The sequence below is a fragment of the Vitis vinifera genome, chromosome 12 (assembly GCF_030704535.1).
Source record: "Vitis vinifera cultivar Pinot Noir 40024 chromosome 12, ASM3070453v1".
Lineage (NCBI taxonomy): Eukaryota > Viridiplantae > Streptophyta > Magnoliopsida > Vitales > Vitaceae > Vitis > Vitis vinifera.
In genome coordinates this window covers 11,998,852-12,024,274 of record NC_081816.1, presented here as the reverse complement: position 1 = coordinate 12,024,274, position 25,423 = coordinate 11,998,852, and the positions used below count along the sequence as shown (strand labels likewise).

Here is a 25,423-nt window from a genome sequence, read left to right as displayed (position 1 = left end):
TGGGGGATGATGTAAAAAAGTGAAGCCACAATTGCAACCATTTTTGCAAGTTATTTCAAACTACCTCATTCCTACTAATGATAAAATTGGTGTTAATAATATAATATTTAACAAGTGGGACTTACACATTTGAAGAAAGTATATACTACAAGGAGGCTAAGAAAGCAGAGGACAACCACCATGTTTAACTAGCAAAAAGGTGAAATGAGATCAAATTCAGTTCAGATTTTATTTCAAAATGGCTGTACAAACAGTGTTTAATCTCACATAACAGTTGAATTTGCCACTGCCTACAGGCAACAACCATATCAGGCAATTTAAACTAAAGATAGGAATACATTGGTCAAGGGTTTTGCACACACCAGATGAGGAAGCAAAGGAGGCCCAAAGTATTAGATTCATGATTCATTACAAGCATCTTTGGTTACTGAAAACCACATATTCTGCAGCTCTTCTGGATATTTGTTTGTGAAACCACTAGTTCAATTCCACAACAAACACTCCATCCTCGCAAACCACCTTAACAGTAGCTTCCGGTTCAAGATTCCTTCTATAAAGGCACAAAATAAAAAGAGCAGCCAAAAAGAACAAAGCAAAAACTTTTTTGCTTTGGAATGTAACAAATGCAGGTAAGCAGCTGAAATTCACTTTTGTTAATGTTCCTCAACTAAAACAAGGGTTCCAAAATAAGAATAATTACACTATCAACTATACACAAAAATCAAGCAGCCCTTGAATATAGCTTACCAACCTCGTATTTTTCTTTGTTTCCCTTTATTTTTTATCTCCTCTAAAAGGCTGAGAAGAAAAAAGTTACAAAACCTTGTATTGAATCCTCATCTGTCACTCCCAAAAGTTGGAGAGGAAGAGCAAGAGCCCAGAAAGTTATCATCAACTCATCAATTTTCTTAATCTTTTTTCGGCAAGATTAGCAACCTTATTCTGTGGCTCAAGAACAAGAGCATGCTTGAAATCTGCAAATATAAAGAGAATGTTGGTTTGGATAAGAAGAAAACAATGAAAAGACCTGTGCACCTTCATGTGTGTGTCCCTTCATTCCCACACCATTTCTTGCTTATCCACTTCATACTGTCAGACTATATCTTACGCAAGGATAAATGAAATGGAATGGATAACAAATAGTTGTAACAGAAATGGACCTGACTCTACAACTAAATGGTATATCAACCTTCATTTCTTTCACAACTAAGGCAATAAGTGCCTCCTTGCATCAAATGGGCAGCTTAAGAATGTGCCTACCATTTGTCTCAGAGATGACGTGACACAAGTATAGGTCTACAATATTTGTCAGACAGTTCTGATGAAAAAAAAATGTCAGACAGAAAGACATGCCAGTTAAAATTTTCTGACAGGCATCTTTCAGAAAGAAAAGGGGTACATTCCTAATTCACCACAAGTTCCTGAGAACACTTGAGATATTTCTAGCCATATGGATATTCTAAAATGTTCCACATTCATGTGGGATCTTCACAAATGATTATAGACACTTCAATTCAATCCAGAATCTAAGGCAAGAAAGGATGATATGATAATTCAATTATGACATGTATACGACCATGTGACGACCACATGGTCGTCACAATTCTATATCCTAAATCTTGGACAGATGCAATGGATACCATTCTAAAAGCCTCCTAAAAAGTTATTTCCATAATGCAGGGCCAACTGCATGTTCTTCACCTAAGCCCAACTGATGAGTACTCTGCCAAATGCCTCATTAAAATTTATTTCTGCAATGCAACCCCACATGTAACTCTCCAACCACAGATACATACGCCTCCCTCTCCTCAAACCAAGTTTACTGGGTGGAATGATTATTGCCAGCTTGACATTTATCCCACCTCACATAATCACATAAAATTTTATTTCATTATCCCTCATTTGCTATGTCTCATTAATGCTGAGCTGTCTTAATATTTTCTCTGATAGCCAACAAAGCTTTTAAGTTCAATAGAATTCTTGCGACCTACTAATTTTATAGAAAAATTTAAAAATTATAATCCATTATTTATGTTAGAAATGAGTGTTTTTTTCCAGTCCAGCTGACCACAGAAGCTTTGCAGAAGGCCAAAAAGAACTACTAAATAGGCTCCCATGATTTCATGGATTTAGCATTCCATAATTCTTTTTTCCTTTTTTTTTTCTTTTTTTAAGTAAGCAATGATAAGATCCCTCATCTAGAAAGCAAGGTGCATAGGTCATAGAAAGGGAAAAAGGTATAACCCTAAGGAGGGAAAATACAAAAAGGTGCTCCCTCCTTAATCTAGATCCCACCCAATCTAAAAAATCAATTGAAGGCGTTGTTCATTCTAGTATGTACATCCTAATCCAAAATGAAAAACTTCTAACAAAGGAGCTCTTCAATGCCTGAGCTGATTGTTCTGCACTTTCAAAGACTCTTCAGATCTTTCCACAAAGTCCAAAAAATATACAATGAAGCAGCTCTCTAGAATAAATGGTTGACAAAACCAGCATACATGGATCCTTTGGTTTCACTTAAAGGATATCTTGTCTTTCCTTGTACCTTTTTTTTTGCTTTTAAAGTAGTAAATAGCTTGTTTTCTTGTTTGGGAAAGAAATACCCAAAACAAAAGGTTAAAAAAAAAAAAAACTTTGGAATGTGTGGTGGTGAAATAAGTATTCAACTTTTATTAAGCTCCAGATTATGCTTGCAGTAAAGTAAATTGAATTTTCATGTGGATGTGAGCAAAATTAGCACAGTGCATCTAATATGAGATATATATACATATATAGCATTCTCACCTTGAGCAGCCTCCTTGTAACAGAGAAGTGATTCTCTAGCAGTCCCACGTCTCAGATATGCTTTCACATTCTGCACAGGGAAATTGAGCATTGTCAATAACAGAGTTGATATAATGATGTGTTTAAAACTCAAAGAGGCCAAAGAAGAGTTTAACTGTAGGAAGAGAGAAATTTGGAAATTTGAATTAATTTCAACATGGGGTTTGCATTGCAGCTTCAAATACACATATTTCAAATTATCCCCTTTTTGATTACTATCTAGATTAAGAAAGAAACTCTAGTTCAACCATTATACATATGCACAAAGCACGACTTATACCATAGATGCGTTCAACATAACTTACTGCTTATGATTATTATATTTATCTTCCATGACTAAGAAAACCTTACTTCATGCAGAATACCAAGCAGAGAAGTTTGGCAGTTGAAAATTTACTGGTCTAGAAACCCCTCTAAAATCACTACAATGGAACAGAGTTTATTCTTAAAAAGAAGATGAGACAGCATTAGACAACTCCTTTGCAATGTAACTACATTTTTTTTATAGGTAAATTAAGCAAATATGTTAAAAGCTCTTGCAAAAGGCCCACAAAGTACACAGTACACAACCGTATGGCAAGCAAAAGGAAATGAGAAATAACAAACCACAACCTGATACAAAAACATCACCTCAAAGGCCTAGAAAGACATAAAGACCCTGGACAACCTTTCATGCTTGTAAACCAACTCTGTATATACTGCAATCTTATTGAATCCTTGGATAAATTCAGACTTCATCCATCCACTACTGCCAATTCCACTCTCTCTTGCCACTTCCAGAAATGACTACCTTCTGCCCCATAGGAATTACAAAACAAACCCAAATCTCTAAAACCCTTACCTTGAGACCAAGAGATACAATTACAGCCCCTCTCCACTTCTCTATTGTTCCTATTTTTGGGGAGAGCCAAGCACCCAGCCTCTAAACCTACTAATGGCAATCTGAAAATCTCAAACTTCATGATCACTCACAATTCATATCCCACCACTCTTCCCACTCCTCTCTTTTACACTTGATTTGTTGTAATTAACCAAACACTCCAATTTTTGAAGCCCCCTATCAAAGTGGGATGTAGAGGAAGGCCTCCTCTTCATACTCAAGATTGCTACACTACGACCCTTTATGGCTTCCAACTTTCTCTATAAGGAATGAATTTCCTTCTCATACCTTTCCACTGGCAATCCCAAAAACTTGCCACAAGAGACAAATTTTTCAAAAGATTGATTTGGAGAAGCTCTCATCTCCCATCAAGTCCTTATTGGGGCTCCCATTCCTTGAAGCCACCTCCTCATTGCACACATCTAGGTCTGCACTCTTGGCCTTGCTAGGAAGTCTGCAACCAAACCTTTGCTAGAAATCATACACAACAGCCTATAACCATCAAACTCACATTCCAATGAAAGCCCCTTATCTTGCTCCCTCCACGGAATCAAGCTTTTGGCCCTCGCAGATTCATTGGAATGTTAGTTGATGGTTTTGAGGGTGAAATTTTGGCTCTCATGAAGAGAATAAAATAGAGAATAAGAGGCAACACCTTCAGTTCAATAATTAAAAAAAAGCCAGGTGTTGGGTCTAGAATTGAGAGAGTTGTGTAAGTTGGAGTGCTTCATCAATTATTCCTCTGCTACAAGTAAAGGGAGGAGGAGTGGGAAAGCCAATTGAGAGTTACACAAATTTTGTTGATGAAGCTCCACATTCTTTCTTGGAATGTCAAGGGAATAAGTGAGAGGGATAAGTGGAAAGTTATTGAATCTCTCATCAAGTCTCAAAGGGTGGATCTTGTATGCCTTCAAGAAACAAAGATCTAACACATATCTACTAAGGTGATGAAGAGTTTGGGATTAGGTAGATTTTTGAGTTGGGGTATTGTGGATGCTAGAAGTTGAGCAAGGGGGATCCCAGTTTTCTAGAGCAACAAAGTGATGGAGTTAATTGATTTATTCTATCTCTTGCCGATTCAAAAAATAGTGAAGACAATTTTATTTGAATGCTTTTAGGGGTGTAAGGGCCAATTCAAAATAGGGAAAGGGAGGATTTTTCAGGAGAGCTATGTTCTATTACAGGGCTTTGGAATGACTTGAGCTGTATCGATAAAGATTTCAGTGTAGTTTGTATCCATGAGGAAAGGAGAAACCACCTAAGAAGTTCAGTAGCAATGCGGCATTCCTCAATCTTCATTGAGGAGATTCACTTGAGGGACCTCCCCTTGACTGAAGAGTGGAAAAATCACTTTAGTGGCCTTATCCAATGAGTTTTCCAAGATCAATCTCTGATCACGCTCCCATTTTATTGGATAGAGGAGGGATGAGGAGGGATAAACACCCTTTAGGTTTGAAAATAAGTGGTTGGAAGAGGAAGGGTTCAAAGACTTGATTAGAAACTAGTGGATGAGCTACTATATTGGGGTTTGTATATCAACATCTTAGCAATCAAGCTCAAAGCCTTAAAGCATTACCTTAAAGTTTGGAATAGAGAGGTTTCTAGGAATGTTGCCACCAACAAAGTTGCAACCCTGAATCAAATTAGTGTTTGGGACAAAAAGGAAAGGAAAGCCATTCTTTCTTTTGAAGTGAATAAGGCTAGAAGGAAGGTAATGGAGGAGAATTGCAAGTGGGAAAAAATGGAAGAAGTTTCATGGAGACAAAAATCTTGAGAATTATGGCTTAAAAAGGGAGATAAGAACACAAAGTTCTTCCATGAGATGGTCAATGCTTGTAGAAGAAGGAACTATTTGGATAAAGCTAGCGTACTTGGATGTTGAGGAGGTGGCTAATGCTTTTCAATGTCTTTTCGAATAGGGGGACGGGAGACCAAGTATCAGCAAATTGATTTTTGAAAATTTGGATAGAGAAGATTAAGGGCATCTAGAGGTTCCTTATTGGAGGAGGTATTTTGAGCCCTTTCTAGTTTCTGTGGGGAAAAGGTCCTGGGCTGGATGGCTTCTCTATGGTCTTCTTGCAATTTAGTTGGGACTTTGAGAAAAGTGAAGTGATGGACTTCTTTAGGGTGTTCTACAAGATGGGCACTTTTCAAAGAAGTCTAGACGCCACATTTCTAGTGTTAGTTCCAAAAAAAGCATGTTGAAGACTTAAAAGATTTCAAACCAATCAATTTGGTGGGTGGTTTATACAAGCTACTAGCAAAAGTCCTTGCCAACAGGATTAAAGAAGTGTGTAAAGTGGTCTCGACCTTCCAACATGCCTATGTGGAGGGAAGGCAAATTCTAGATATTGTCTTCATTGCTAATGAAGCCATTGACTCTAACATGAAGTGTAACAATAAGGAGATCATTTGTAAACTGGGTATTGTGAAGGCTTTTTTGATCATGTCAACTAGGACTTCTTATTAGCAATTTTGGATTAAATGGGTTTTAGCCCCATGTGGATAAGTTGGATTATATGACTCAATTCTTTGTTTTGGTATAAGCCCTTCGAGTTACTTTCAAATTTCTAGGGGGTTGAGGCAAGGTGATCTTTTATCCTTGTATCTCTTTTATCCTTCTCATGGAGGCTCTCTCATCTATCCTTAAAAGGGCAAAGGAAGGGGGTCTCATCTCAGGTTTCTCAATGGTGGAAGAGGAGGACAAGGAATAGGTGTGTCTTATTTGATTTTTTTCCAATGATACGCTTATCCTCTGTGATGTCTCAAAGGAGAAAATGGAATATTTGAGGTGGATTTCATGTGGTTTGAAGCAATCTTTGGCCTTAACATCAATCTAGAGAAAAGTAAGTTAATTCCTAGTAGGGAGGTTGCCAATGTGGACAAGCAAGCTAAGGTCTTGCATTGCAGCATGAGAACCCTTCTAGATATCTTGGCCTTCCATTGGCAGCTCCTTTCAAATCAATTCGAGTTTGGGATATGATTGAGAATAGATTTAAAAAATGTCTTGCTATGTGGAGATAACAATACTTATCAAATGGGGACAGACTTACTCTAATTCATTATACACTTTCTAGCATGCCAATTTACTTCATGTCCCTCTTCATTATTCTAAGAAAGGTGAGTTTGCAGTTAGAAAAGATCTAGAGGGACTTCCTTTGGTGAGAGCCCTTGAGAGTAAGCTACACTTGGTCAATTGGTCCTTAATTTGTCAAAAGAAGAGATGTGGGGGTTTAGGTATTAGAAGTTTGTTCATCCTCGGCAAAGCTCTGCATGGAAAGTGGTTGTGGAGATTTGCGTGCAAAAGAGACACCCATTGGAAGCGGGTGATTTCAAGGAAGTATGAGGAGGATGAGGGATGTGCTCTAGAGAAGTGAGGATGAGGTATGAGGTGAGGGTACGGAACATCATCAAAAGCGGGTGAGAAGGCTTTAAAAGCAAAGCAAGCTTTAGGGTAGGTAATAGGCAAAGGGTAAAGTTTTGAATGAATAGGAAGTGGGGATGAACCCTAAGGTGAGGCTTTCCCTATGCTACTCTCGATTGCTTCCTCCAAAGATGTATGAATAGCTAAGATGTGAGAGCAGATTAGGGAGGGTGCACGTTGAAACCTAGGTTCACAAGAAAGATCCACCATTGGGAACTAGATGAGGTGGAAGTCTATTTTAGGAAACAACAGACATAGTCAATTTGTAGTGGCATAGAGGATAAAATGGTTTCACATGTAAGATGTGGCAAATTCTCTATTAAGTCTCTTTATTCGTCCTTTTCCATTGAAAATTTAGAGGCATTTGCTAGAAGCTTGGTCTAAAATCCATCGGTCTTGATGAGGGTGAGTTTCTTCCCATGGGAAGCTACTTGGGGAGGATTTTGACATTAGACTAGCTTAAAAGGAGGGGATGGAGAATTCTAAAATATGTTATTTGTGCAAAGGCAATGAAGAAATGGTTGGTCATATCCTCCATTGTTCGAAAGCAGTCATGTTGTGACATCTTATTTATGCTCGTTTTAAGATAAAATGGGTGATGCACTCTGTTGTGAGAGAGGTCCTTCTAAGTTGAAATGGTTCTTGTGTTAGGAAGAAGAGGATAAAAGTTTAGAGAGTTACCCCCTTCGGTTAAATTTTTGGACTATCTAGAAGGAAAGAAATGAGAGAGCTTTTGAAAACATTGAAAAAGAGGACCACTTAATCAACAAACTTTTATGTATGTCTATTAGGAGTGGGTTAGATTGTACATAGGTGGTAACTCTTTATCCATGTGTCCACTTCATTGATTGGTTGAGCTCTAAGTGAGACGGGGGAATTGCTTTTTTGTTTTCCCGCGACATTGTTTGGCTATTTTGGCACCTTGCATGCATAATGTATACCTTTTCTTGCCTTTTGTTAGGCACTATAATATATTCTATCTTTGCCTATCAAAAGGAGTTATCCAATGCTCTTTGACCTTTAAACTCAAGAAAGCCAAACTTTTTTCCTCATACTTGGATATTTTATTTATTTATTGTATTATTTTTGGTCTTTTAGCAAGGGTTGATTAGTTGGGAAGGAATACTAGGATATTTAAAGGTAGTCGTCTCAGAATTTACTATCATTCCCAATAGCTTGATTATGCTCAATTTGAGAGATGTGTGCAAAGGGTGATAGGTTTTGGGTTGGGGTTTTGGTGCTTAGGGAGCCTCCTTCCTTCTGGAATCCTAAACGTAACTTTGATGGGTGATTTTTGGGGAATCTAAGCCAAATGAGAGAGCAATGTGTTCAAAGATCAAATTCTGATTAAAAAAAAATGTTCAAAGATCAAAGGGGCAACTTGTTTTGGGCTCAATTTTGATGGTTGCTTTATGGTTGAATATAGAGGAAGAGATTCTAGCCCCATGTATGAAGGATTGTTTGGTAAAGGCACCAATTCAATAGCTTTCATGTTGAACATGATGTAACCATTATTATTTGAATTAATTGGTTAAAAGGGATGAAATAATCCCCGAATTTGTGAATCTAGCCCTTCCCATGTGTTTACTAGAAAAGTAACCATTTTTGACATAAATGTCCTTTATCATTTCAAATATTTATATGTAAGCTTTAAAAGAAAATGTTATTTTTACAATAAAAGAGCGAGCACATTTATGTTAAAATGAAACCAAAAAAAGGATGGAGGGTTAAATTTCAAAATTTGAGCTTTCAATGGCTTTGTTAATCAAATAACCCTTATTATTTTTTGGATATCTCTAGAGAAGAGAAGCGCTTGAGATGGGATGTTTAGATTTGCAAAATTTAAGATTCTCTAGTAGAAATGTTTCGCTACTTTGGGGCCTCAAACTGATAATTAGTTAACAAATTGACTAGCAAAAGGAGTTGATCATCAAAAGGTTTTTAAAAGAAGCAAAATGAGGTGCCTCATTAGAGGTTTTTGAAAAAGACTTCTTTTGCTTTTTTTTTGGATGAGATTGAAAAAGACTTCTTTCAGTGTGTCTAGATTAGATAAGCTAGGATGGATTGTGGAGCATGTGTGACATGATGACTATCTCATATAGGGGTTTGGAGAGAATCATTAAAGGCAAGATCCTATGGCAAATCGCTTGTCTCACACTGATGTGGATTGTGTGGTGGGAGAGAAACACCAAGGACTTTGAGTACAAGTGGAGGATGACAGAGACACTGTGGGATTTAATCCACTTCTATTCCTCTTTATGTTGTTTTCAAGATATTACTCTCAATGTTGTTTAGCTTAATTGGTCCTCAATGTAAAAAACAAAAGGTTTTGAATATCAATGAGAGGAGTTTTGCTTGGTTTTAGGAGATGCCATTGTATTTCCTTTTGGACCAAACTCTTTAGCTAGGTCTCCTCCTATCGTGGTAGAGTTTCGCCATTTTTTTAATGAGCTCTTTGTAACTATGGGAAGGACTCCTCATCCTTTTCATGTACTTTTTATACATATTTAATACATTTCTGTTTATGATACAAAAAAGGTGTTTGGATTAGGATGGTTCATATTCTTTTTCATCCTTGGTTTGTACTTCTTGTTTTCGTTGAAGATGTTCATCCTTCCTTGCATCTCAGTTGTCTTTTTGGCAGTGAAATTCTTGTTTTCTAACCCCAAGACTAACAACCACCACAGTAACCCCCCACACAACATAAATAAAAAGTTCATAAAATTGTATCATTGATGGACTTCAAAAGGAAATATAAAAGAACAATATAGTCTGCTAATGAAACTATGTTGCAGGATATCATAAGGTTACTTTCAAACAAAAGCAACCATATCAAATCAATGCAGACTGTTTAAATAATCTTCAGATCACAACATGAAAATAAGTTTTTTTTTCTTCCACCCAAAACCCTTACCACTTGAGCTAGGCCTCAAGGGCTATACATTAAAAGAAGTTATAAGATTATTAAAACAAATATAAGCCATATAATTTGTGATGGTTGACATTTAATATCTCGAATTCATCAGGAAGGGGGTGAACAGTACCACCTTCCCTCCTGTAAAAGAAAATTAACAAACAAAAGAATTTGGATAACTTTAGAGAAAGATTTAAAAGAAGCTAATTTCAAAAACCAACACTATTGAGCATAACACATGGCCCTAAAACCAATGGCAACCAGATCAAAGAATTAAAAGATGCACATATGGAGTAATTAATGTTTTACATTATGCCATCAACACCATTAGCTTATCTTACCTTTTTATCAAGCAATATTGCCTTACTACAATCCTCCACAGCTTGTTGAAAGCTGCATGAATTGATATCAAATATTAAGATCAGCCTCAAACATGAAGTAACAAAATGAAGATCATCGGCTAACAAGTCAACAAAATGTCATACCATCCTAATTCTAAGTAAGCAGCTGCCCGGTTGCAATAGTATGTTGCATTTGTCTCATTCAACTTGATAGCTTCAGTGTAGTAATTTACAGCCTTATTCCACTGTCTCCCCTTAAATGCAGCATTTCCCTGCAACAAGATTTGTCCCCAATTCAAGAGAGCTTGCAATAATGGAGCCTAATAACTGCTTCATGTAAGGAGCTTATGATGCATCTCACGTGTTAGTTAATAAATAGTTGATAGAACTTTGACCAGTATTAGCTTTTGAGTGAATAAACATTGTAACAATCATAAGAAAGAAAAGCTCCTGAGCAGCCTATGCTAACAAATCTTCAAAATATGTAGATGATAAATGGGGAGGCTTCATAAGGCACTCTAGCAAAAAGACATAATAGTAAGTATTACAATGTGTAACCCCATGGAGCGAGGAGGGAGGGGGAGGGAGAGGGAGTGAGAGTGAGAGAGAGAGAGAGAGAGAGAGAGAGAGAGCTTTGGGCTATAATATATTGGCCAATAAAACGTGGAAAACAGCGGAATAAGGAATTATCCAATTGTGCCTCAGAAAGAAAGAGAGAGATCCTACAATTGTCTAGGATGCCTATGTGGTCTACATGCCATTGAGTTGGCCTAGAATGACCAAAAAATGCAGTTCTTAGCCAGTGTAATGTATCATTAGTGGCAGAACAAAACCAGTTCTAACCCACTGTAGGTATTAATTCAGATCTTGTTATCTCTACCTGAAATGGATGTGAGACATTGAAGTTTTAAAAAGCTCTTGACACGATCCAGCTTTAAAATCAGGAAACAGTTACCAACAAGTTTCATTTATTTGCACAATTTGTGCATTGCTGTTAATGCATAACAAACATCTATTAGCATCTTACAAAAATGGTATTCATCAAACTACTTCACACAGATACAATGCTTCATGTCTAAACATAACAAGAAGAAAGGAGCTCTAAATTGGCAAGAAAATTTAAATGAACTAGGAAGATACTGTTCAACCATACAAGTTTGAGAGAGAGAGAGAGAGAGAGAGAGAGAGGACAGTGTCAACCATCTTACAGTAAGTCTTATTTATTTAATATCCATCCCCAACAAGATTAGTTTATTATAGAAAGAGAACATGAGGACACCGATCCTAATGCTACTGTCACTCACACCACTTTATGATGAGACTAAACCCACTGAATGATATGCAACTCCATTAGAGAACACTTATCAATGGTGAAATAGAAACATTATGCAATTTCTAATAGGCAAACAGAAAATATATTATAAGTGCCTAACGAAGGTGCACACAAAAGTATACATGGGGCATAGAAAGGTGCCAAAAGGCCGACAAAGACCAGAGAGAAACAAAAAACAACCCCCTCTCCCTATTTAGAGCTTAGCCAGATAATGAAGTCTAACATGGACATTGAGAAATATCCTATATACACACCAACCCACTTCACTCATTCAGTATTTTCAAATGATATCCTATTTCTTTACTTTCATATGGTCTAAAAAACCAACTCCATAAGCATTTTGAAACTATTTTTGAATAATCTAAATCTAAAAAATGATAAAATCATGTGAGTCTCCTCAATGGGAGAGTCCTTAGGATTCAAACCCACAACAAAATGAAGCCAGGTAACTACCAGTGAACCAAGAAACAAGTAATAACAGATGAAAATTTGCATCTGGTGATCAATAACAAGATTATGGAATATTACAGCTCATAGTTGTTGATATCAAATGACCCATGATACATGATCCAATATATAGTGTAAAAATTACACAATTAAGTGTATCTTTGCTTCTATTTTTCCCTGAGAGTCTTCTGATCCATTTGTATAGTTCAACAGACCAGACAACCTGATTTTGAAAGAAAATCTTTTTAATTTGTTTTTTAATTCTCAATCACATCCTTTTTCCCCCCTCCTTTTTTAACAGTATTCTAGGACCTTTTAGGGTTACAAATAAGATGAGCAGGTCTTTCTAGTGATTAAGTTTTCTTGAGGCCTTTTCCCATTTTCAAAAGATTTGAAATCTCTCTACAAAGCTCTGAAATGAATGACATTTCCACATTCAAAGACACTCTGGATACAAGTTTGAAGAGATCTGAAGACTCTCTGTTGGTCCATAAGTTAACTTTTTACTTCATTAGGGGTCGTTTCTTGTTAGCAAATCTGGGTGATAAGAGAACAGTCCTACATGGAAAAGTTAGAACTTTTGTACAATAGTAACTATTGAATAATTCAAGATTTGGAACTTAAAAGTTAATAAAAATTTAAAAAGTTATTTTGTGATTTTTATGACAAATCATGCATTAAATATCACATTGTGTTGAGTTCATTTTATCTAACCCCCTGATTAATGTTCAATAAATGATACCCAAAAAAAAAAAAGTGATGAGTGGCAAGATTTATAATTTAATAATTCTGCCTCAATGGTTGTCTCTTTCACTTTTCTGACATCTTTTGGTGACTGTTATATACGTCTTGTGTACTTAGGTGTGCTCTTTTTAATACAATCTTTATTTGCCTATTTAAAAAAAAAAAAAAAAAAGAAGCAATTCTGCCTAAAATTAACTAATAGAAGGATAAGGGATAACACACCTTTTCTTTCAAAAGTTCAGAAGCATCCATGTCACCATTGGTATCTGGCAATGGCAATGAATTGGATGTAATACTAGCTTGCTCTTGAAGGGATGGGTACATATCCAAGACAGTATCAAGAAGAAATTTATCAGCACCATGAAATGCAATAAATGAAACAGAGATGGGAAAATCTTCATGCTTTCCAAGTGGAACCGTAACCTGGCAATAAAACTTGAACAAGTCAACAAAGCTCAAGAAACTAAAATACACCAAATGAAAGCTTGTGTGACAACAATAAGTTACCTGACAGCACCCAGACATGCTTGCTATGCTCAGTAAAGTGAATGCTCTATCATGGAACTCAGAGAACACTGCTTTCTTTGAGTTAAGCTTTAATGGAGGATCTGCAACTGTAGGAATTACTAATATTCCATCATCCTGAGACGAGGGGTAAAAAAAGAGATTGAAGATAGTGGCCCATAGGGTATACCAATAAATATTGTAAAAGAGTAAGGGGCTCAAAAAATCAAGAAAGTGAATGAAATATCAATAAAAAAAATGGCAAAAGAATTTAGGAATCAACATAAGTACTTAAGAGATCATCAACAGCATGTACTAGCCTGGAATTTCAATAAGTCAATCAGATGGTTATGGATTTTTGAACCAAATGCTCTTGATTCAAACTCCTTGTGATTCTAGTTTACATTTATCTTTCCATTATATAGCACATACAATTCCAAGGAGAAACCTTGTCCATGTCGAACACTCCATAGGACATGACACTCCAACACATCTTTACAAGTTCTGAAAACTCTTGGACATGACTAAAATTTTAGCATTAACAAAAGATAAGCAAAGGGGGACCACAAGATATACCAATGAATTTTTGTAATTCAAGGACAACCGGATAAGAGATGAATCAACTATTGATGCAGCAAAAATTATTGCAGAAGAATTATACACTTCTAAAGAGGACTGAGTAGCACTAGATCAGCTCAATCTAAGGAACAAGATGCAAACTTCTAGAACACTGGGCAATTTTTTTTTTCTTTTTTTAAACTCTATTTGGATTTAGATTACAAAAACATATGCACTCAGGACATAGCCATTTTATTTATGGAACTCAAAACACAGATCATCAATAGAACCAAAAAAAAAGGGAGAGGAAAAAGGTCATGAGAATGTCTATTAGCAAAAGAATTGTTCCATTCAAATTCAATCAACACACCTCAATAAACCATTACCCCAACTTATTAGGGTCACCAAAGAGGTGGGATATTCATTGCTTACCAGACTATGCATTCCATTTCCCCATTTGACTCCATTAGGGTCATATGCACCATAAAATCTTTGTCCTTTTTTTTGTGTGTGTGTTGTGTGTTGGGGTGGCTGGCAGGGCTCACTGCCTTAGTCCATATAATTTTCACCTTTCATTTTTTCCCTTACACATACAAATTGTATTGAGTCATTATTTATAGGTGATCTTCTCTTAACATGATAGAACCAGCAACTTTCCTCATATTGTCCTCAAAAACACATTTGCATCTTATTCTATCTTTTCTTACAGTACCAATTATCCATCTCAACAACCTATCTTGTATTCTGAACATGCTGTTTCATAACTTATCAACGTTTTATAGAATACAACATTGGTCATCTTACAGTTGTTTTACAAATTTTCCCTTTTCTACCACATTTGCATGACAACAGGAATTTATCCACTTCATCCATCCTGCTGTAAGCTGCAAATGATAGATGGGAACGTCCTCTTCAATCTCCCTGTTCTTAAGGCTGATCAACCAGTATAATGCAAATGTGTTGCTTTGGGTAATCTATGGCCATCAATTTTAGACAGACCCCCATATCCTCTCCTGATTTAAAATTATGTTCCCACATATCTTGTCTTAGTCCTACTCAGCCTAATATCTTGTAATTCTAAAGTATCTCTAAAAAGTGCTAACTTGGAGTTAACTCCTACTTTAACTTTTGTCTGCTAAACACTGTATCCTTAGCAAAACATGTATCATGGGATATCCTTCCTCTCTTAAAAATTTAAAGCAATTACTCAGAAATGAGGTTAGTTGAACTACCACTAGCCCCAAAAGCCTAGGGTCTATTTGGGAGTATTTTCAAAAATGGTTCTCAAAAAACAGTATATGAGAATAGTTTTTTATTTTTTTTGAAAAAAAAAAAAATTATGATGTTTTATAGAACAAAAATTTGTTTGGGAACTTCAAAAACATGAAAACGCGTTTAGTTATCAATTGTTAAAATAAAAAAGGGTTTTAAGAATTGCTCTGAAAATATGGTGTTTCCTAAGAACATATCTTAATCGTTCACTAGTTTTCTATGAATTGTTTTAAAAAATAATTATACAAATATGAAGAATGATAGTATTACACATAAAATTTATTCTTTAAAAAAATTGAAAACATTGAGAACATTCCAAGTTCACAAACATACTTTTATTCTAGAAAACATTAGAGAACCATTTTTGAGAATTGTTCTAAAAAACTATTTTTTAAGAATTGTTTTTGAAAACATTCCCAAACAAGCTCTGGAATGTTCTCAATCTATTTTTGTGTTTACAAATCTTTCTTAAAAATAATTTTTTTATTTATAGCACTTTATTTTCAATCTAAAGACATATTTGTACAATTATTTTTTAAAACAACCCCCCAAAAAACAATTGAAAATAATTAAAATATGTGCTAAAAAAACACCCTATTTTCAAAACAAGTTCTCAAATAATGTTTTTTATCAAAAAATTACCAAACATGTTTTCAAATCTAAGAAGTAGTTCCCAAACAGGCTCTTAATTTTTGTAGGAAACGGGCCAACCATGTTTATTAGACTGGCCAACGCTTAATGCACCACCCATATGCGACCTTTGCACAAATGGGTTCAATAAATCAGGGAAGAAAAAAACAACATGATTTGAACCCAAGATCTTCAAGAACCAAAGCTCAACTACCATGTTAAACTACCACTTATCTTAAAAGCTTACGCTTGTAAGGAATGAACCAACAATATTTATTTATTTATAAATCGATAGGCAACTGGGAAAACATGTATTAGTAGCACCAAAAAGGAGGCGTAGCAAAGTACATTGCCCACTAGCAAGAAAGGAAAGAAACAAAAAGACCCCTCTCCTTACTTTAGTTTCAACCAATCTACAAAATTTAAACAACCAACAATGTTTATCAAGTTGAGCCTTAAGGACCTTCCCTTGTCCGATGGCGAGTATGCATACTGTGGCGGTTTAAACAACAATTTAGCCTCTAAGTTGGATCGTTTTCTAGTCTCTGACGATTAGGAAGACCAGTTCAGTGGTTTGGTTCAGAAAATCCTGCCAAATCCAGCCTCTGATCATACACCAATAATGTTAGATGGTGGAGGGATTAGAAATGGAAAGATTCCATTCAGATTTGAAAATATGTGGTTAAAGGCACACGAGTTCAAAGACCTCATGAGGAAGTGGTGGGAGGGTTATAGGGTTCATGGGACCCACAACCATATTTTGGTGGTTAAGCACAAAAGTTTAAAGTAGGATCTTGAAGTGTAGAATAGGGAGGTTTTTGGGAATGTGTCTATAAAAAAACTTGAGGCTCTAGCGCAGTTAGGACAATGGGATGCAATGGAAGAGTTAGAACCCTCACAGTGGAGGAATTAGAGGTTAAAAAGAGGGTGGTAGATGAGTTTAAAAATTGGGTAGTGTTGGAGGAAATATTCTAGAGGTAGAAATCAAGAGAGTTGTGACTAAAAGGGGATAAAAATACTAGAATTGTTCAAAAAATGGCTAATGCTTGTAAGAGGAGGAATTTTCTAGAAAAGTTAAGGATATATGGTGCTTTACTAGAGGGGGAAACAATATTAAAGAGGGGGTGGCAGGTGCTTTTCAACTGTTGCTTTCAGAGACAGGGGATTGGAGGCTGAGTATAGAGGGACTGGTTTTTTCAACATTGTCTAGTTTGTGTGGAGATAAAGCTTTGGGTCTGAATGGTTTTACTTTGGCCTTTTGGCAAAACTATTGGGATGTGGTTAAAAGTGAGGTCATGGGCTTCTTTGGTGACTTCTATGAGATGGGATGCTTTGAGAGAAGTTTAAATGCTACTTTTATAGTCTCAGTGCCTAAGAAAGGGGGAGCTAAAGAGTTATTTTAGGCCTATTACCTTGGTTGGGGGCTTGTATAAATTGCTGACCAAAGTTCTAACTAACAGACTCAAAAAGGTGGTGGGCACTTTGGTCTCGGATTTTTAGCATGCTTTTGTTGGGGGGAGACAAATCTTAGATGCAGTTTGATAGGTAATGAGGCCATTGATTCTAGACTTAAAAGATAATTTGAGTGGATTATTATGCAAGTCGGATATAGAAAAGGTGAATGACCATGTAAATTGGAATTGTGTAATTGCAATGATGGATAAAATGGGTTTTGGCTCCAAGTGGTTGGGTTGGATTAGATGGTGTATCTCTACAGTCCGCTTCTCTGTATTGGTCAATGGCACTCCTAGTTTCTTCAGCGGTTCTAGAGGATTGAGACAAAGAGACCCTTTGTCTCCTTATCTGTTTATTTTAGTGATGGAGATCCTATCTTGTTTGATCTCTAGGGCAAAGGAGGGTGGCCTTTTTTAGGGGTTTCGGGTTAAGGAAAGGCATGATGTGGGTGTAGAGGTCTCCCATTTATTCTTTGCAAATGATACTCTCATTTTTTGTGATGCAAGCAAGAAAAATCTAGAGTACTTGTAATGATCGCGTTTTTAGGCCACGTTAGAAATTCTAATTTGAAAAGTCTTCTTTTGAGTGGTGGTTGAAAAGTCAAAAAGAAAAGTGATTGGAGAACACGTGTTAATTTTGGATTGGTGAAATTCGAATTATTTTGTTGGTCAATTAGGCAAGTTGAAAATTTTGTGTCACATCAGCCTTATGGTAGAAAATTTCTTAAGATTTTAGAAATTGAAAATTTCCGGAAATGAAAAATGAAAACGAAAATGAAAGTGAATTAATTAAAATTAATTAGAATTAATTAAGTAAAAATTAAATTAAATTGCTTAATAATAAAATTGAAAAAAATAAATTTTTGAGTTGGTGTTTAATAAATTAATGTGTTATAAAAAAATTAAAAAATTAAAAAAAAATAAAAATGAAATGAATTGGAAATGAAACAAAGCAAATGGAATCAAAAGAAAAATAAAATAATTCAAAGGGGCTTTTGGGTGTTGGGTCGTGGTTGTGGCTGGGTTAAAAGCCAAGGAAGTGGCCTTTTTAAAAATAAAGAAAAGAAAGGAAAAAGAGAAAAGGGGAGAAGTGGCAAAAGTTTTCTACCAGATCTTTGGTCAGCCGTTTGGACGGCCAAACGATGTCTGTTTCGCCTGAAAATTTGAGGTGTTCTACTCAACGAGAGGAATGATTCTACAGTAGCCGATCTTGATTTTAACGATCTGATTCATAGATCTGTGGTAAAGAAACCTAACCCTAAAACTTTAATTAAATGCATTTTTCCTTGGAAAAAAATTGTAGATCTTGTCGTTATGAGTTAAATAGGTAATGTTTGTGTTGTAGGAATTTTATTAGATGGTTGGGAATTTTTTGGAATTTTTGTGATTTCGGAAAATTTTGTTTGGTTCATAAATGGTTGTTTTTGGGTTGCTAAAATTATTGGAATGGTTGGAAAATTATAAAATTGTGGTATAAATTATAATTTATTGATATGTGAATTTTTGAGAAATTGTTGGAATATTTTTTGTGATTTTATTGTGGAAAAATAATCATGTTTGATTATTGGAAATTATTGGAATGGTTGGAAAATTATAAAATTGTGGTATAGGTTATAATTTATTGATATGTGAATTTTTGAGAAATTGTTGGAATATTTTTGGTGATTTTATTGTGGGAAAATAATTATATTGGATTATTGGGATTGTTGGAATTGTTGGGAAATTTTAGAATTGTAGCATGATTGTAATTCCAATGATATTGATGATACATATAAATGAGAGTAATTAACCTCATGGCATTCATTTACATCATGGTTGTGTGAAGAAAGGATACAAATTGTGAAAAGTGTATGAAATGGAAAAAGAAAAAAAAAAATGAAATAGTGATGAAAAGTAAAGTCTCATGTGAGGCGAATTAAGAAGGGAGAGAGATCTCTAGGGTGAAAGACCCAAAAGTTTACCCTGGGAAGATTCCGAATGGGGAGTGTATTTGGGTGCAGATGCATATCCTTCGGTGAAAACCCGAGAACCACAATGCATTGTATGACTGTGTCACATGTTCATATGCATTTCATTTAATTGTTGAAAAATGGTGGAATTGTGTATAATTATAGAGATTCAAATAGTGGTTTGATCAATGTTGATGAATGTTTTGTTTGTGCTCATTGAAACTTAGTACTTCTCATTAACCCCTTGGGTGTTAGGCACCTTACTGAGCAATGTGGAATGCTCACCCCTTCCTTTTTATATCTTTTTAGATGCAAATATCACTCCTAAGGATCCACAGGTGGGGCAGGGAGGACTTTAGGATGCCCCTGGAGAGGCCTAGTGGAGGGTGTTGTGTTTATTGTGTTTGTGGTACTGGAACTTGTTTTGAGCAAACTGTGGACTATGCGCTGTAATGAGACTCTATTTTGATTAAACTGTTCAACTGTGAACTTTTATTTTTGGACTGTAATGATAATTATTATATCTTGTTGCTTTTGAGTATTGATTAGTATGTTGTTAATTGGTGGGAACTCTAGTGTGTTTTATACATGAAGGAAAAAAAAATTTCAGAGTATTTTGGTTGACTGCCAACATGGAGTAAGAGAAACCCTTAGGGTCAAACCTTTGACTTGAGGTCATGGGCCAAATTTTGGGTTGCCCGGAATTTGGGTCGTGATAGTATTTGAGTTAGGTCTTTATATGGTTTGAGGCTTGCACAGGTCTTCAGATAAATCTGGAGAAAAGTAAGTTGATTCCTGTTGGGAATGTCCAAAATGTGGAGGAGTTTGTCGAGGTTTTAGGTTGTAAGGTGGGCTCTCTTCCAACCACTTACTTAGGCCTCCCCTTAGGTGCTCCTTACAAGTCCAATAGGGTTTGGGAAGGGGTGGAGGAACGGTTCCAAAAAATGCTTGCTTTGTGAAAAAGACAACATCTTTCGAAAGGTGGAAGACAAACGTTGATTAAGAGCACATTATCTACCTTGCCCATTTACTTTATGTCCCTCTTTGATATTCCCAAAAGAGTGGCGGCCAAATTGAAAAAGATCCAAAAAGACTTCCTATGAGGAAGAGGGGATTTGGTGAAAAAGCCCCATTTGGTTAAGTGGTCGATTGTTTGTACGGAGAAAGAAAAAGGGGGTTGGGTTTTAGAAGTCTATCTCTTTTCAATAAGGCCTTGTTGGGGAAATGGCCTTGGAGATTTGTTTAGGAAAGGGATCCTCTTTGGAAATGGGTAATTATTAGTAAGTATGGGGTTCAGGAAGGGGCATGGTGCACAAAGGAGGTGAGAGGGAGGTTTGGTATAGGAGTTTGGAAGGCAATCAGAAATAGTTGGGAGGCATTCAAAGTTAAAACAAGGCTTCAAGTTGGGTCAGGGACTCAAGTGAAGGTCTGTGATGATAGGTGGTGTGGGGAAATATTGTTGAGGGATGCATTCTTGGGCCCTTATTCTATCGCTTCTTCTAAGGATGCTTGGGTAGTAGATGTTTGGAATGGTGGTAGTTGGGGTCCAAGGTTTATTAGACAATTCAATGATTGGGAGATGGAGGATGTTGATTCTTTTTTTGGGAGGTTGCATAACCACTTCATTGCTTCGAGTACCATTGATGACATGGTCTGGTTGGGGACCAAGAATGGAGTCTTTTCAGTTCAGTCTTATTACTTCACTTTGGCAAGAGAGCAGAATCTTTCCCGCATAGTATAGTGTGGAACTCTTAAGCCCCTGTAAGAGTTAGCATTTTTGCTTGGGAGGCAACTTGGGCTAAGATATTGACATAGGACCAGCTTAGAAGGAGGGGATGGAGGATGCCTAACAGATGCTACATCTGTAAGGCTACAGAGGAAATGGGAGATCATATTCTATTCCCTTGCCTGAAAGCAAGCTTATTATGGCAACTGGTCTTTTCTCTATTTCATGTATAGTGAGTGATGCATTCTTCTATGCATAGTTGTGAAGGCGTGTTTCAAGCGCACTTAGGCGCAAGGCAATGCAACGCGAACCTTCGACGCCTCGCCTTACTGGGGCAACACCTGTTGAAGAAGGCGTGGCTTAGGCGTGCAAGGCACTCACCTTCGGCTAGGCACAAAACCCCAAAAAGGTACGCTTTTTCTTCTCCCTTCTCCATTCTTCTTCTTCTTCTGTTCTTCTTCCTCCACAAACCTTAAACGAGTTGCAGAGGCGAAGTAGAGAGCCCTAATCTAGGCCCTTTTTTTGATTTTTTTTTTTAATTGGGTCAAAACGCAGTGTTTTGAGATGCAGCTTATTTTAAAGAAGAAAGGGCCAAAACAACATTGTTTTGGTCCCTTTCTCTTTAGAACATCTACAACCCAAAATGCTACAGTTTGCCCAACAAAAAATTTTTTAAAAAAAGGAAAGGGCCTAACCCAGAATGGGGTTTTGACCCAACAATTTTTTTTTTTTTTTAAAAAAAAAGGTCCAACCCATATTAGGGCTTAAAAAAAAAAAGGGCTCAACCAGTTTTGACTCAACAAAAATTTGAAAAAAAAGGCCCAACCCAGATTAGGGCTCCCTATCTCATGCATGCAAAAGAAGAAGAAGAAGAAGAAGAAGCAACGTACCTTTCCAGAGATATAAAATTATATATGTAAACTAGGGTGCGCCTCATTTCACTAAAGCCCGCGCCTTAGGCTTTAGAAGGACTTTGTGAATTTAGCCTTTTAAAACTATGCTTCTATGCGAGGGGTGCTCTTAAGTTGGAAGAGTTGCTCGGTAGGCAAAAAAAGAAAAATGCTTGGAAATTGCCCCACTTTGCATTCTTTGGTCTATTTGGAAGGAAAGAAATAGGAGAGCCTTTGAGGATAGGGAAAGCATAAATCAAACAATCAAAAGTTCTTTTTGTATATCTTTTGGGATTGGGATAAGAGTGTACATGGGGAATGGTATTACTTTTTGATATATTTTATGGATTGGTTAAGTTCCCTGTAGGGTGCAGTCGTTCTTTGTGTTTTCTCGCCCCTATTGGTTTTTGTATTTATATACATCGTGTATACTTTTTAATACAATACTCCTTTACTTATCCCAAAAAAAGACACTTCACCCCCAACCCCCCTTTTTTTTTGTCCAAACAAATAGTCCCCCACCTTACAAGATGAGTTTTCCTCTCAAGAGCCCCACCTTTCCATAAGAAATCCCTTTGAATCTGCTCTAACCTCAATCTGACCGTCTTGGGTAATTAAAGTACAAACATGTAATAAATGGGCAAGTTAGCCAAAGTGCTCCATATCAAGGTAATCCTCCCTCCTTTGGCGATGTACTATCTCTTCCATATTGACAATATCTTTTAAAACCTCTCCTCCACACCATCCCAAGCAACCATAGACTTAAAAGGCACACCCAACGACAATCCCAAGTAAGAGGAAGGCGGACTCCCAACCTTACAACCAAGTTTTACAGTCAAATCCTCCACATTTCCCACACATCCCACTAGGATACTCACTTTTATCCAAATTAATTCTCAACCCCAAAATGGCCTCAAACCACACGAGGGTCTAACATAAATACGTCATTGGATCCTGAGAAGCCTCACAGAATACAAGTGTATCCTCCGTGAACAATAAGTGAGACACCTGAGCCCCTTCACCACCTCTACCCCTGACCTTACAAGCTGTTAAAAAGCCCCCATTCATAGCTCTCTTTAGTAGGCAACTAAATGTCTCCAAAACAATCACAAACAAGTACGGTGAGAGAGAATCTCCTTGCTTTAAACCCCTAGAACTTTGGAAAAAGTCTGAGGAAGTCCCATTAACCAAAACGGAGAACCTGGCTGTGGATATACACCACTACATCCACCCTAGCCATTTTTCCCCAAAACCCATCATACTCAAAACTGAGAGCCAGAAGGACCAATCCACATGATTATATGTCTTTTCTATATCAAGTTTGCACATCACCGCACACTCATTGCTCTTCAAAATCGAGTACATAGTTTTGTTAGCCACAAGAGCAGCATCCAGAATTTGTCTACCCTCCACAAAGGCATTTTAAGCCTTAGAAACCACCTTACCCACCACTAGCTTTAACCTATTCGCTAGCACTTTAGCCAACCACTTATACAGCCCTCCCACCAAACTAATTGGGCTTGAAATCCCTTAAGCTGGACTCCCCCTTTTTTTGGATCAAAACTAAAAAGGTTGCATTCAAACTTTTGACAAAACAGTTGTGGTCATAAAACTCCCTGAAAAATCCCATGACCTTCTCCTTCACAAACCCCCAAGAAAATTGTCAGAAAGCCATAGAAAAACCATTAGCTCTAGCGCTTTGTCCCCATTAAAACCCTTAAGAGCCTTAAAAACCTCCTCAGTAAAAGGCCAGTCTTGTAAAGGAAAGGCCACTAATATCGGATCTCCAATTTCCTGCAGTAGACAACAGAACCTTAAACGCACTGACCGCTCCTTCTCTAATCTCATTCTCCTCTGTTAACCCAAGTACCGTTGATTTTAACTCAAGCCATCGAATTCCTCTTCTTGTGAGCATTAGCCATCTTGTGGAAAAAAACTACCGTTTCTATTCTCTTCCTTCAGCCACACTTCCCTTGATTTCTATCTCCAAGAAATTTCTTCTAGGAGAACCCATTTTTTTTTTTTTTTTTTTTTGATAAGTTAGGAGAACCCATTTTTTAAAATCCTCCTTTGCTTCTCTCCTAACTTCCATCTCATGAACAGCAAGTGGTTGAGCTATCTCTTCTTTGTCCCAAAAGTCCACTTGATTTGAAGCCAAAGCCTTATTGACTTCAACTTTTCCAAAAACATTCCTATTCCAGTCTCTCAATAAAAGCTTCAAGGCTTTAAACTTTGCAACCAAAACAAAACTCGCAAACCCACTAAAATTGGGACCTTCCCACCAGGCCTGCAGCTTATCCCTAAAGCCCTCCTCCTTCAACCACATATTTTCGAATCTAAAAGACATTAGGCCTCTCCTCAAACCTCCACCATCAAGCAGAATTGGACAATGGTCAAAGACCAATCTAGGGAGTACACATTGAACAACCCTTGAAAAGTGACCTTCCCATCCTCGGAAACAAAAAACCAATCAAGCTTTGATTTAGACTGATCATTCAGGCCATCACTCCAAGTGAAGGGTCCTCCTTACAAAGGTAAGTTCTTTAACTCTAAATCTTCAATAATCTCGAAGATCCTCCTCATTGAAAAGGTTAATCTGCCTCCTCTACTGCACTCCATAGGGAACCTAACCACATTAAAATCGTCCGCCACACACCAAGGACCACCCCATGGCCCTCTAACAACTCTTAACTCACCCCAGAAACCTTCCTCTCCTTCTTACGTGTAAGATCATAAACCCCTGTAAAATTCCAATAGAAATCATCATCACAATTCTTAAACCGGCACGACAGTGAGAAAATCCCCACTTCACCTCCAACAAATGTAACACCCTGTTGTCCCAAAACACCAACACACCACCGGAGGCTCTCCTCGAGTTGACAACCCCCCACTCTAAACATCTTCCCACTCCAAGGCTCCAGACTATCCTCTTAGACATCTCCTGAATCTTTGTCTCTTGTAAGCAAACCAAGTCCACTTTCTGAGACTTAATCAACACCTTAATCACCTTTCTCTTATCACTATCATTGGCCCCTCTCATGTTCCACGATAAAATTCTCAACTTCATTTAGCAAGCTATAGTTCCTCCACAGGCCTTTCTGCACCAAAAATTCTCAACTTCATTTAGCAAGCTTTAGTTCCCCCACACACCTCTCTACACCATTGTAGTTCACCGAACAGTCAAGTTTTTTCAATTCCCTTTCAAATCTTGAGGTCTTCTAGACTTTCCTTCTTTTTCCAACCAACTTACCCTTCATCTTTTTTCTCTCTTGCATCCTTTTCATAAGGGACAAAAACTCCCCCGCAAACCCCTTGGTAGGCATCCCCAAATAGCGGCAAAAAGACACAAGCTACTATTCACCGATGAATCCAATGCACTTCCTTCTACCTCATTCAACCCACCTTCCAAATCTCTCACCAGTAACCTTTTCCACCATCCACCTCAACCCCCCCTTCCAACTCAGATAAACCTCCCCTCTCCCCCCCATCTGCCCATATCACCCTCAATGGGTCAACCCATCCTCATCAGCCAAC

General features: G+C 37.1%; 1 protein-coding gene across 1 annotated transcript in view; it reads right to left on the bottom strand.

Moving 5' to 3' along the window:
- Positions 1 to 205: 205 nt before the first annotated feature.
- The window catches only part of LOC100268105 (outer envelope protein 64, mitochondrial), a 51,287-nt gene continuing 26,069 nt past the window's right edge, over positions 206 to 25,423 (bottom strand). Inside the window, exons 8-13 of the mRNA XM_002268852.5 lie at positions 13,414 to 13,548; positions 13,129 to 13,329; positions 10,527 to 10,654; positions 10,383 to 10,434; positions 2,785 to 2,854; positions 206 to 974 (exon numbers count right to left, since the gene is read on the bottom strand). Of these exons, the coding sequence (XP_002268888.1) occupies positions 892 to 974; positions 2,785 to 2,854; positions 10,383 to 10,434; positions 10,527 to 10,654; positions 13,129 to 13,329; positions 13,414 to 13,548 (669 nt within the window). The 3' untranslated portion in view covers positions 206 to 891. The remainder of the gene's footprint in view (positions 975 to 2,784; positions 2,855 to 10,382; positions 10,435 to 10,526; positions 10,655 to 13,128; positions 13,330 to 13,413; positions 13,549 to 25,423) is intronic.